Source organism: Rutilus rutilus (assembly GCF_951802725.1).
Source record: "Rutilus rutilus genome assembly, chromosome: 11".
NCBI classification, from domain to species: domain Eukaryota; kingdom Metazoa; phylum Chordata; class Actinopteri; order Cypriniformes; family Leuciscidae; genus Rutilus; species Rutilus rutilus.
Genome location: NC_140216.1, coordinates 38,667,352 through 38,681,864, shown reverse-complemented (window position 1 = coordinate 38,681,864; position 14,513 = coordinate 38,667,352). Strand labels below are relative to the sequence as shown.

General features: G+C 37.7%; 1 protein-coding gene across 1 annotated transcript in view; it reads left to right on the top strand.

Moving 5' to 3' along the window:
• trpn1 (transient receptor potential cation channel, subfamily N, member 1) overlaps window positions 1-14,513 on the top strand; it is a gene marked incomplete at its 5' end in the record, with an annotated part of 45,261 nt that overhangs the window by 19,747 nt on the left and 11,001 nt on the right. Inside the window, 13 exons of the mRNA XM_084423849.1 lie at window positions 10-108; window positions 775-903; window positions 1,022-1,150; window positions 2,987-3,103; window positions 3,940-4,038; window positions 5,057-5,257; window positions 6,049-6,147; window positions 7,134-7,340; window positions 8,238-8,339; window positions 10,380-10,478; window positions 11,628-11,780; window positions 13,715-13,822; window positions 13,908-14,105. Coding sequence (XP_084279975.1) covers window positions 10-108; window positions 775-903; window positions 1,022-1,150; window positions 2,987-3,103; window positions 3,940-4,038; window positions 5,057-5,257; window positions 6,049-6,147; window positions 7,134-7,340; window positions 8,238-8,339; window positions 10,380-10,478; window positions 11,628-11,780; window positions 13,715-13,822; window positions 13,908-14,105 — 1,740 coding nt within the window. The remainder of the gene's footprint in view (window positions 1-9; window positions 109-774; window positions 904-1,021; window positions 1,151-2,986; window positions 3,104-3,939; window positions 4,039-5,056; window positions 5,258-6,048; window positions 6,148-7,133; window positions 7,341-8,237; window positions 8,340-10,379; window positions 10,479-11,627; window positions 11,781-13,714; window positions 13,823-13,907; window positions 14,106-14,513) is intronic.

Sequence of the window (14,513 nt, the reverse complement as noted above, 5' to 3'; positions counted from 1 at the left end):
TCTCATCAGAACGGAGAGACCGCTATGCATGTAGCCGCGCGTCACGGCGCTCTGGAGATGATGCGAGCGCTGATCCAGGAGGGCGGCGACGTCACCTGGAAATCGAAGGTACGTTGCCAAACTTTCCTGGAGAGATGCTGCATCTTAAGCTGAGACACTGCAAGCAAAAGTTAAACAATAAAATATAAAAATAAAATACATGATGGCTAATGCATTAAATGATGTTAATACATACAACCTCATTAATGATATAGAATCATAAAAAATATATATTTATAACATTTTTCTTTGGTAACATTTTATAATGAGGTTGTATATATTAACATTATTGACAAACTGTCAAATGATAAACAATTTTGTGAGTAATTTTGAGTAAATATATAATAAAAATTGTAGTCATTAAATTATATTTAAATAATAAAGTGTTGAATTTAATTTCTAAAACACAAAACTGATATTAAAGGTGTGTGTGTGTGTGTATATATATATATATATATATATATATATATATATAGTGCTTACATTTAATATCTGTTTGTTTTTTTTGTTTTTTTAATTCAACCCACCCACCCCACCTTTTAAAATCTATTTTGTACAATATGAGATATAGCTATACTAAGATTTAAATTATATATATATTATTTTTGTTTTTTTATTAACTTATTTATTTGCTGTCATTATGTCTGTCTATATCTATCTATCTTTCTGTCATTCTATCTATCTGTCCTGTCTGTTTGTCTGTCTATTTATTTTTTATATCTTTTTTTTATTCAGGTTGATGAAAACTCTCTCCATGTTGCGGTGCGTCACTGTCACGCTCCCGTTGTGGAGGAGATCTTAAACTCTCTGACCAATGAGAGAAGCCGTCAGGAGGCGGAGCTCTGCGTCCGTGAAGGGAACCAGGTCAGACTCAAGGATAAATAAATGATAATGACGTGATAAACTACAAATGCACCTGAGACAAATGAAACCCAGCATGCTTTGCTTGTGCGTGGTGGTGGTGGTTTGGCGCCCCCTGCAGATCGGTGAGACGCCACTGCACCTGGCAGCTCAGCTCAGGAGGGACTCAGTGCATCAGACAGATGAGGACATCTGCATCATCAAGACCCTGATGGAGCATCATGCTGACATCACTGCCGTCACCCGACAGGTGTGTGTCGGCCAGTCACATAATGGGCCCTATTTTAACGATCAAAGCGCATGGTCTAAAGCGCAGGGCGCAAGTGCACTTAGGGCGTGTCCGAATCCACTTTTGCTAGTTTAACGACGGGAAAAATGGTCGGCGGTCCCGGTGCATGATCTAAAAGGGTTGTCCCTATTCTCTTAATGAGTAGTGGGTGTGTTTTGGGCTTAACGTGCCATAAACCAATCAGAGTCTCATCTCCTATTCCCATGGTGGATTGCTATTTACATGGTGGAATTTGCAAGTGGAAAGACTGAACGCATCTGCAGAGAGGTAAAGGATCTGCTCGTGCACGAGGTTAAAGCGCTAGCAGACCATCTACAGGACTAGCCGGATTCCACCATATCTTTATGTACACAATATTAATCTTTTATATTGTAATCCTTTTATTTTTAATATTTGGCATGTTTATGTGCTGCTGTGTGTCCCTGTGTGTGTAATAAGCAGAGTGTGTGTGTAATAAGCAGAGTGCAACCGTGTTGTGGACCCGCCTATAGGCGCACATTACTAACGCGCTCTTTAAATAACAAAAAAAATATTGCGCCATTGACTTTAGACCAAACCAGTAGGGGTGTGAACCTACACTGGTCTCACGGTTCGGTTCGATTACGATTATCATGTCATCGATTCAGTTCAATTCGATATCACAATGCATCGCGATGCACTGCATCCTCAATTTTAAATTTCTCTTCAAAAGTAATGTGTGCGCACGTGTGTGTGTGCTTGGGAAGTCGCAGTGACAGAAACAGTGACATTCCAGTTAAAGTTTCAAGGGAGTAAAGCTTGTTTATGCCATTAAGAAAAGGAAAATCTGTCAAATAAATTTTGTTTTACAAAAATGTTCATTTAAAAGCAGCGCTCATTAATCAGTGTAGGCTATTATGTTACCATTAAAGATCCGCGCATCAACCGTCGCCGAGTCCGCTGTTGAAGGTGACGATCATCCATTTATAATCACGCGTAACAACACAGAATAATTGTAATTTGACCATCGGGTGCGGATACTTAAATCAGAGAATATTATTGGGGCGGGTGGACTGTTTATTTTTGGCTGCGGATTCGGCGTTGGAGCTCATCCGCGCATCTCTCTGACTCTGCCAGGCGTTAACAGCTTGGGGTGAAAACGGCTAACGTGGTTTATGAAGTTATTGGTATTAGCCTACCTCCTGCATATTCTATTTGTGTGTGACATGAACGCACAGTACAGCGCGTGTCTTCTGCAGGTCGTGCTTACCAGGTTGTTCCTAAAAGCCGAAACGTGCCCAGATGTCGGCTTTTAAAGTAGTTGGAGCATTTTTAATATTCTCGCACTCGCGTCTCGCCTCCCTCTGCCATTGTATGCTTCCGCCACAATGCACGTACGCGACAAATGACGTCAGAAAAGTCCGTACATTATAATCGTTATGGTCTATTACTGAACCGATACCGAATCGTCCTCGTCTGCATCGCGATGCATCGTAGAAACGATTAATTTTGACACCCCTACAAACCAGTGGTCAATGGCGCAGTCTATTTCAATTCCTCAAAATAGCAACACACCAACAATGCACCTGAACACACACCTCGTTTTCAGACCAGCAGCCGATGCGCGCACAGATGGGCGCAAATGCATTTGCTATTTAAACAATAATAAGAGTTTTCATGCAGGACGTGAAAATGATAACTGCGTCAGGCTGAAACTAGCAAAAACACTTGCATCGCGCTTGCATTGCATCGGGTGTATGATAGGGCCCTATGCACATTTTTAAACCAATCTGATCGGTATTTAGTAAGCTAGTATTCTGAACATGTTGCTTTACTCAGAGTGGAGAGACGCCTCTTCATTACAGCGCCAGGGTGGGAAATACTGCCGTTCTTCAGGAGATGCTCAGTAACGTCCCCACCAACCAGCTCCAGACTGCCATCAACAAACACACCACGGTACGAATCAACATGAGATCTGCTTCACATCTTAGAAAGATCTCGCTTTATTAAAGGGATAGTTCACTCAAAAGTGAAAATTCTGTCATCATTTACTCACCCTTAGGTCGTTCCAAACCTGTATGAGTTGAGTTTCTTTCTTCTGCTGAACACAAAAGAAGATATTTTGAATAATATGGGTAAGTAAACATTCGGTGGGCCCCATTGACTTATAGTGTGGGAGAAAATACTATGAAAGTCAATGGGGTCCAATCAACTGTTTGGTTACTGAGATTCTTCATAAATATCTTCTTTTGTGTTCAGCAGAAACATTTGGGGGAAAAATCTTCAAAACACTAATAAAATGTTTTTGCTTGTGTTATTTTATTATAAACTATTATAATTTGTATTACTATTTTGGATAAGGTTTTATCTTTATATTTTAAATTAAATTTAAATTTTTTGTAATTATGTTGCTTTTTTCACTTTTAAATATTACTTTTTAGGATTAATTTATTTTTAGGTTTAATTTAATTTTAATTTTTGTTTTAGTTTTAATTCAGTTTGATTGATTTCCAGTCAGTAATTCAAGTGCTTCAACTTATTTCAGTTAGTTGGCCGGGCAACTTATTTTTCATCTAATAATAATATTTTATTTTGTTTCATTTTAACTTTATTTTAATTGACAAAAATAATTGTAATAGTTTTAATTAACAATAATAACTCTGGATGCAAACCGTTATTTAGCATGTTTTCTGTCAGTTTGGCACAGTAGCTTCACTGTAAACAGTTTGGTGTAGTTAAAGTTGAGCTTGTGTATTGATGTGTTTGTGCATATGTTGGTGTGTGTGTCACAGAACGGCTGGTCTCCGCTGTTGTTGGCCGCAGATCAGGGTCACACAGAGGTCGTGAGGGTCCTGCTGCAAAACAATGCCAGAGTGGACGTGTTTGATGAGGTCAGAAAGACGATTATTCACTCAAGCTTATTATTGACTCGTCTGGATCAGTGTTACTTTAGTATTGTTTATATACTATTATAGTATGCATTAAGATTTTAGTTCGTTTTAATAATTTTAGTACAGATGGTAATATGATACTGAATATTCGCTGTATTAACCATGCTACCCCAAGAAACTTCAAAGAAATATCCAAAAAAACATGTTTTAGAAATAACATTAGTAACAATATTTATCTGCTAGTGTAGTATTTAAAAAGCAGCATGCAGAGTTTAAAGTGCCCCATTATGCTTTTTTGGATATTACCTTTCATGTAGTGTGTAATAAAGCTGTTTGTGAATGTAAAAGCTCTGTTTCAAAGATCAAAGTGCACAACAAATAAAGTTATTTTCTCCCAAAAGAAAGAAGAGATTCTGAACTGCCTGAAACGAGTCGTCAGTAATTTCAGTCTTACTTCCTGCTTAAACCTTCATAGGTTTGTAACAAATCTGCATAATATCAGTCTATGGTTTTCATTGGCTACTGGTGAACAGCGTCTGATTTGCTCCGCCCTCAAACACTGTAGTTGTATCAGAGACGCTGTTTTCTGCTGCCAAAGCAAATCCACTTTGGTCAGATTGATACTGTAAAACCGAGCCATCGTTACTGTTCGTATCACGGTGTATCGAGAGCTGAGGAAGAGCTGAAGGTCAGATATAATGTGCTTTTGGATTCTGTCACGCGCTGGAAACAATCAACCAATCACAACAGACTGACCAATATTTTGACCAATCAGAGCAGGCTCTTGGAAAGGCAGTGCCGTTTCAGACACTGTGAGAGAAGAGTTGATGCTGCATTGGATATTATGTGAAAATGAAAGTGTTTTTGACCTTGGATGCATGTGAGCCTATTGTGAGAGACGAAAATAGCATAATAGGGGCACTTTAAATAAGTTTGTTACATAATAGCCTTTTATTTTGAGACTTTCGGTCCTGAAGAACTTGATTCATGAATTGTGATTTTTGTGAAATATCAACAGGAGGGGAAGGCCGCCATTCATCTGGCGGCAGAACAAGGTCATCAAGACATCGTGGATATCCTGCTGTCCCATAAGGCCTTTGTGAACGCCAAGACCAAACTGGGCCTGACGCCTCTTCACCTCAGCGCTCAGAGCGGGTCGGCGCGGCTCGTCCGGTTACTGGTGGAGACCCATCAGGCCAGCGTTGATGCTCTCTCTCTGGTAAGAGCCGAGATCTCTGCAGAGTTTATAGGGACTTTCGCACCAGAGGAACATTTTCATAGTTCCTAGAAATAGGAAAGATTTTAGTTCTAGGAACTCCTTTTGGAGGAACTAATTCAGCTCCTACTTCAGAGTCGATCTAAACCAGCACTGTAGGAACTATCCGTGACGTTAGTGTGCGCTGATTGGCCGAACGCACGCGAAACACTAGAACCCGCCATTTTTAAAAAGGCTGTGTAAACACACAAATTATAGCCTATATATTTACTCCAGAAACTAACTCAACGAACATGGAAAACAGTGAGAGATGGGCCTCTTAACTTTTACGCTGAGGAGTAAATCCAACGCGACTTTGAGAGGACCATGCGAAACATGATTTTGCATTTCTGCTCAGCTAGCGACACTGGACATCAACCACACGGCATACGCTAATAACTTTTCATTACTGTCTACTTTCTATGTATAACTATCTAATAACGTATTAGACTGTTAGACAGATCGTAAACTAATGAACATGGATGCGAGCACTGTTTGCTCAGGCTCTGGCGTTCTCAGTGCCATCAAAATAAAGGTCCGCCGCGCCGTCAAAATAAAAGTCACAACAACAAGCGCAGCTTACGTCACTTCAGAGTTCCTACTGGCAGTGCGAATGCAACCAGGAAAACGTTCCTATGGGAACCATTAGTTCTCGGGGAACCACCCTGGTGGCAAGATCCTAGAACTATCCGGTGCGAAAGCCCCTCATGTGACTTAAAGCCGGAGAAACTCACCTGGATGTCTCTTGTTCACAGAGAAAGCAGACGCCTCTTCATTTAGCAGCCGTCGGCGGGCAGCTGGACGTTTGCAGCAGCTTATTAAACCTGAAAGCTGACATCACTGCCGCAGATATCGTGAGTGACGTGACACAGCTCTGTCGGCTGTAAATATGACACGGAAACATTGACACTTGCAATAAATAATGCATTTATTTAATCTTGCATCACGTTTCCACCCTCAAATCCACCAACATTACGATTTGACCCTTTTTTAATGTTTCTAACTTCAAAAATTGACTTGCCAGCAAAGTAAAAAACCAAGCTTAGATTAACTAGCCTACTTTGTGATTATTATTTTTTGTCATCGGTCAGTTTTTTTTTGCTTTATTTGCAGTTAAATATTTGTAGTGAACTTAATATAATATATTTTAATTATCTACATAAACATACTTTACACAGCCAAATATATTCTATGTAGACTCTAAAGGCTCTAAGACTCTTAAGACTCTATATTTATTATATTATATTATATTATATTATATTATATTATATTATATTATATTATATTATATTATATTATATTATATTATATTATATTATATTACGGTACATACTAGTTAGTGCTATTACATTAATAAACAATTTACCTTACAACATTAGTTACCTTACACAATACAAAAATTTTCATGTTAACATTAGTTAACATTAGAACTGACAATGAACAACACTTACATAATTTATTAATCTAGTTAATGTGAATTTCAGCATTTACTAATAAATTTTTAGGATCAAAAAGGTAACTGTTAACATAAGTTAATGCACTTTTAAATAACATGAAAAAACAATTATGTATATTTTGATTCATAAATTCATTAATATATATTCATAATTTCATATTTAAATAATTTCATATTTTTTCTGCTATTGTCATGTAAATGCACCTTTTCATGCTACTTAAGATGCACATTTTTGCTGTGTAAAGGTAGTATAAGATATTTGATATATATTCTCAAAATAAGTCTTTATATGTTATGGTAATTTGGCTTCTCATATTCCCCAAGATCCTGATTCCTCCTTTATAGCTGACCGATAATGGATGGTTTAGTGCTGTTGTGTTTCAGCACGGACAGACTCCTCTTCATCTGGCGGCGGAGAGCGATCACTCTGAGGTGGTGAAGCTGTTTCTGAGGCACAGGCCTGAATTAGCCACACTAGCTAACATGGAGGGCGCGACCTGCGCACACATCGCTGCGGCTAAAGGCAGTGCGGCTGTCATCAGAGAACTGCTCATGTTCAGTCAAGGAGGACCGTTCACACTCAACAACAAGGTCAGGTCAAGGGTTAAAGGCCACCGCCGGTCAGGAAATTACATCGTTTTATGTTTTATTATTTTAATATCATTAAGATACTATTAACACACACACACACACAGTTTTGAAGTAGATTTTTATTCTTGTATTTTCCAATTGCCAAGTTATTTTGTTGTGTGATTTTTATTTTATTTTATTGAGCTATATATTGTTTGTTTTTTATTTCAAATTTTCATTTAGTACTAACTAAAAAGTTGGCAACTGGCTGAAATAAAAGGGTTTTTATATTTTATTTCAGTTAACATTTTATTTCAAGTAACAAAAATGTTTTTTTTATGTTTTTAGTTTTTTTATGTTTATATAGTGTTTATTCATTTTATTAGAGTTTTATTCATTTTACTACATCAAATTAAACTAAATTAAAATAAGAATTGTTTCCTTGGCAGCTAGCTAAAATAAAATACGTTTAAGTTTTTTTTTATATTTTATTTCAGTTAACATTTATTTTATTTCAAGAAAAGAAAGTATTTTTATGGTTTTATTTTATTGTTATTATTTTTTAAATATGTCTATATAGTATTTATTTTTATTTTGTTGTTAGTTTATTTTCAGTTTATTTTTGTAAAATATTTTTTCAGTTACCACTCATTTTATTTCAAGTATTTTTCATGGTTTTGTTTATTTTTTTAAATATGTCTATCTAGTGTTTATTAATTTTTATTTCCGTTTTAGTAATTGTATTATATCAAGTTGAACTAAATTAATAATTATATTTTGTATTATTTCAGTTAATGTTTGTTTTATTTCACGTTTCGTTTAATGCTCGTTTAGTGTTTGATTTTATTTCCTGTTTTAGTTGGCTATAGTTACCCTGTATATCTTATGCTCTTTCTAACTAAAGCTAACTCTGTCCAGGCTAACGGCGTGTGTCCGCTGCATCTGGCAGCCGCTGGCGGACACACGGAGGTGGTGAAAGTGCTTCTGGAGGCCGGAGCTTCAGTGACGGAGGAGGATCTGGTGAGTCCGACAAACAGTTAAAGACTTGTATGAGAAGTTTAAAGTGCTGGTATAATACCCTTTTCACAAGATGTAAAATAAGTCTCTGATGTCCCCAGAGTGTGTATGTGAAGTTTTAGCTCAAAGTACCACACCAGACCTGCCAACCTGTGTACGCATTTTGCGTAGCGGATACGCATTTTGACTTCAAAGTACGCTGGTACGATTTGTTAGTCTAAACTACGCAAAAACCTGGTGACGCCTCTGCACGCGCAGTCCTCAAATCAAGCAACAGCAAAAGAAGAAGAGTTCGACCAATCATAGCGCTGGATTCATTCCCCAAATAGCAAGCGGGGATGATTGACAGATGCGTAAGGCCTATCATTAAAAAGAGACTGAAAATCGACACCAATAAAGAATCCCGCTCGATCCGCCTTCCACTCCCGCGGCCCGCCGTCTGATGTCATAAGCGAGGACAGTACAGTAGTCACTGTAGCCTACATCTGACTCCTGAAGGTAAACGGGCTGGGCTGGGCTCGATATGGAAAGTTGAAATATTGTACTGAGTTAACCTAATCCTATGGATTCGATGATCACACGGATTGCATGGATTATCTTAAAATACTCCGTTCTTCATGGTCACTCAGAAAAGAGGAAGACATCATTCAGCCATGCAAATAATAAAATGCTCAAGAAATGCTGAACAATAAATCTTAATAAACTTGAAATCGCTATGGCTTAGTGATTATGAAAGTGATGTGATATTACGGATAAGCGCGAGTCTGGAGAAACAGGCGTTTATTAATTAATTCTCAGTGCTAAGAAACGTAGCCTTCATGTGTTACGTTATTGTGTTAATAATAACTAAAGTACCTAATTATGTTACATATTTATTTTGTATGAAAACTAGCGCGTTAGTTATGGATTAAAAAGTAGGCTACCGTTGTATCAGTGCTGCGCGAGCTCTCTCACAAACACGGACGCGCGCACAAAGAGAGAGAAGATAGCCTAATTGTAAAATTAAATTTGACGGGCTAAGTTAAAATTTTGTTCTTACTTGGTTTTGTTTTTTGTTTTTTTTCTGTCAAAATGCCAGAAAGCATTTTGTATTATCCATCCTTGTTTTTAAAATTCGTTAAATGACGAACGTTTTACTGTTAACAGCCCTTATATGTCGGATTCGTCTAACGTTACCGGTATACTTAATATTCTTTTTAGAATAAGTGATTCGTTATGCTATTATTGGACTCCTGTCTAATCATTGTCAAATGTTTTCTATAAATATGTTTGTATTGGTAACATTTATTCAGCTAATGCGTGCCCTGTTTAAAATGCGCAATGTTCAAATGCAAAGGCAGCACGTCACAAATAGAAGCCCTTTTCCCTGTGGTATTTAGTATCATATTTGGATATTGGGATAATAAATTAAGTATCTTAATTGTAAAAATTTTTTTTTTTTTTACAGTTTATAGGGGTTTCTTAATTTTAGACTAGTTGACCAGCACACATTTTATGCAATGCAATATAATGCATGTGTGTCGTCGTCCCTTTAAATGCAAATGAGCTGCTGCTCCCGGCACAGGGGGCGGAGCTTCAACAGCTTGTGTCCTGAAAATTTCAAAAACTTTTAGCCTTTTATGTCAAAACCGGAGTCAGACAATGATGGAGAGACTCAAGAAGAAGTGACAACATGTAGACAACATTTCTGAATAGTTAGTTGATGAATTTATGTAGCTTATGTGTCATTGATTAGCATATTCTGTCATGATAATCTATACATCACATTCCCGGGGGCGGGTTTTATGTAAATTTTAGGGTTAGTGATGTCAGGAATGTGGTGTAGTCTCTACCAGCTGTTTGTTGTAGTCCTTAAAAAGCGATTTCTTTAAAAGAAAATCTCTCCCTTTGCTTTGAACTTTGAGCGTCGTAACTTTGCAGATGTTGTTTATGCTCAAACAGCAACATTACACACTAACTAAAGTTAGAAAAGTCAAATCATAATTGATTTGATTAAAACACTTTAATAAAGAACATTGATAATTCCACCTTTGACCCTTTCAGGGCGGCATGACGGCCATTCATTTGGCAGCCAAGAATGGACACACTCATATTCTGGAGGTGCTGAAAGGAAGCGTTTCCCTGAAGATCCAAAGCTCCAAGGTGCTTCATATGAACACATGACATAAGCTTATAAACGTTACAGTTTTTCTCAGTCGCTTTGGTGCATTTCTCACATCACTATTTGCATTTGCACAACAGTTAATTCAGTTCTCAAAACAATTAGTACAAACTGCAAAACCTAGTTGATAACCTGCAAAAGCGTGTCACTTGCTCAAAATGGATAGCTCATTCCTCAAAAGCAAGTATTCATGTCAATGAAAGTGTCAGTGTCATCAAGATGAAAAGTCCTGACACCATTGTTTATGAACAAGATAGTCAAATGGCTTTATCATGTTTTCATTATGACAGTTTACTCTGTAAATGTTTTCCAATGATCTTGGTGACACTACCTGAAAATGCTCAAGACAGCACTACATACTATTTGCACAGCCATTTGAAAAATACAGTAAAGTTACACATTACTGTATTTAGTGAGGTAACTGAGTATAGACACTGAATATGTATGTTTCACATCTTTACTGCATATGCTCTTTGCAATTCTAATTTGTTCACAGCATTGTGCAAAAGAAAAAATACACCCTTATTTACAACAAACATAAACTCCCTTTGGGTAGAGCTGTGCACAACTGTACACAATACTGCAGTACATACTGGAACTGAACAAACAACATACATAGTACTGTAATCATTCATGCACATCCAGACGTTCCTCATCAGTGAAAGCTGAGATTTACCTGAGAGAAATTGTTCAATTTAGGAGACATTTTCAGGAAAAAAAAAGATTAAAAAAATGTGTAAAATTTGCTTGACAGATTTTGACAACTAGTTCAACATTTATGTATGTAATGACTCAAGCAATGAAATGAGGACTATTAGTTTTATATGGAATGACTATTCAGCATTCACAAGTATAGTTAATTTTGACTGACATGACATAAGCAAATGATAATGTTATAAAACAGCAGAGAGTTGTATGAAAGCAGTTGATGGATGTCCAAAAGCATTTGCAGTTTGTTGGAAGGAATGAGAAACTGCTACTATGATGTGCACACATGACTGAATGTTGTGGAGGTTGAACTAACTGTTGTGCAAATGTAAATAGTGATGTGAGAAATGCACCAAAGCGACTGAGAAAAACTGTAAACAGAACAAAACTGTGATGTTAAAGTGAGAACCGTGTGTGTGTAGACGGGGTTAACTGCTCTGCACGTGGCAGCCCGTTTCGGACAGGTGGACTTTGTGAGGGAAATCCTGACTGAACTCCCGGCCACGATACGCAGCGAATTCCCAAACAACAGCGGCAAAGATGACGTGAAGAGACGTGAACAGCCATTAGCTGAGGTGACACAGTTTCTCTCAATTCAGGGCTCCAGACTAACTTTTTTTATTAGGAGCGCTGTAGCCCCTGACTTAAAATTTTAGGAGCGCAAGCAGAAAATTTAGGGGCACACCTTCACATTTTCCCCCTAAATAACTATTACAGACAAATGCTTTGATAATAGATAGACTTAACGTACAGAAATTATGGTGCAGTTTTATTTTAAGTTCACAGGGCTCCAGACTAACATCTGAGGGCAGCGGCACTAAGTTCTACAGAAAGTGTTTGGTAGCACTGTGGGATGACAAAGCACTGAGGTTAATTTGAGGTGTATAGATAAAGTTAACTTTAATTATTATCATTCATAATGTCTTAATATTAATTCAAAAGCAAAATGAGTGACAAAATAGATATTAGGGAGTGAAAATAGCCAATAAGCGCCCTCAGCAGCTATGTTTACAATGGTAATTTAATCTTTTTTTTTTTAAATAAGTGTGAGTTTTCCTACTTCTTGAAACTTTCAGTTTTATAAATAGAGACAATCTTTAAAGGATGAACAAAAATGTTTTGGTCAACACATTAAAAATAACATTTAAATATGATATAGTTTTGAAGTGCTGGAAAAAGATGTGTAGGCTACTTTTATAACCACAGTATACCATAGTTATAGTTATGCCTGGTTCAGATTACACAATGTTTTTGTATGTTACGATAGTTACTGTGTCAGATTAAAAATCTCCTAAAAATCTTGTCATGTCGTGGACAAGAAACATGTCAGACTACACGTTGCTTTACGACCAGTCATCGCGAGCCGTCTCACACACTCATTCACTCGCACATATATGTACACACGCACTCACTCATATACACGCACACACACCACACACTCACTCATTCACTCACTCTCGCTTGCGCGCGCACGCACACACACACTCACTCATCACTCACGCACACACTCTCACTCACGCACACACTCTCTCGCTCACTCACTCGCGCGCGCACGCACACACACTCATTCACTCTTGACGGAACCCGTCATGGAGGACCGTTAAAAAATTAAACATGCAAGTCTTTTTGTCGTGATGTCGTAAAGCATCGCAGACGCGACGTCGGTTGTCGCCCACTATGACACACGAGATGAAATTTACTGGTCGCACATTTGGTCGCAGTCTGGAGCCCTGCAATTCAATTAATTTTATGCAGTTTTTTTATTCAGCGCTTTTCAAAATGTATTGTTTCAAAGCAGCTGCACAGAAAATGCTATTAGAAAATACAAGTGTATGTATTACACTTAAAAAAAGTGGGAACATTTCCATGAAATAATTTAGGAAATGTTTTAGATACTTTGAAGTTATCCCTACAGTATTTATGTGTAATGTATAAATTAATTAATTAATTAATACATATTTGCACAGACAAGTTTATTCTGAGTAGGCTCTGCATTCAGTATTATTATTAAAAATAAATATTATTATACAAATTTAATAATTTACTATTATTATATAATATATTATTATAATATATTATATTTATTAATATTTTAATGAATAAATTAATTATATAGTTATAATTTTTTAATAATTTTATCATCTTTAAAACATAAATTTTTGTTCTACAATAGTAATTCCTTTGCAAATGCATTTGTTACATTAAACAGTCTGCGTAAATACACTTTCTCATGGTTTATATGCTGCTTCAGTTGCTTTCGCTGTTTAAAGGAAGTATAAATTATTCAAGATTGATTCTCTCAAAACAAGTCCCAATATCTTATGGTAATTTTCCTTCTTAAGCAAATATGTCCTGTTTTAAGGACATTTGACTGTTTACTAACATTTGAAGTCAGTAATGTATAGTTTTTTATGTATGTGTGTGTGTGTGTGTGTGTGTGTGTGTGTGTGTGTGTGTGTGTGTGTGTGTGTGTGTGTGTGTGTGTGTGTGTGTGCGTGTGTGTGTTCAGTCAGGTTACACTCCTCTGCACCTGGCGGCTCAGTCCGGTCATGAGAACGTGGTTCGGTTGCTGCTGAATTCTCCTGGCGTTCAGGCTGACGCAGAAACACACATTCAGGCAAGAGCTCAGAAGCGCTGCTGGGGTTTGAAGCGTGATGTAAGAGCGCAGTAATGACCGAGCGACTGACCGTCGTGTGTTTCAGGGCTCCAGTCCTCTCCACCTGGCGGCTCAGAGCGGACACACGGCTGTGGTGGGACTGTTGCTCAGCCGGTCTGCGTCTCTGCTGCACCTCACAGACACACGGGGACGCTCCTGTCTACATCTGGCCGCCGCACACGGACACGTGGCCATGGTGAGAGTCCTGCTGGGACAGGGAGCGGACATCAATCACACCGACACGGTGAGCAGAAAAAAGGCAGGCAGGCTGCCCATCATCTGCATTCCCTTGTTGTACAGCCTACCGAAGTTAATGAAAAGTTTATGATCATAATAATAATATTCAAGTTGTACCGGCAAAAGTGCGTGTTCAGTGCTGTTCGCGAGTGTCACGAGTCACCACAGCAATCAACTAACCGCTTATGTTTCTGTGGTAACCTAGAGCTCCTGCACTGGGATTCAAGCAGCTGCAGCTTGTTTAAGTGGCGAAAACCATTTTTAGAACAGCAGCGAAAATGTGAAAGTAGGCTATATAAACTTTAATATATCTTTTATTGAAACGGGTGCTTTGCTGTGCAAAGAGACATTTCGAAACATTTCACCTAGCCTACTTTCACTTTTGCCGCACATACCCTTTTATGTCCTATAAATG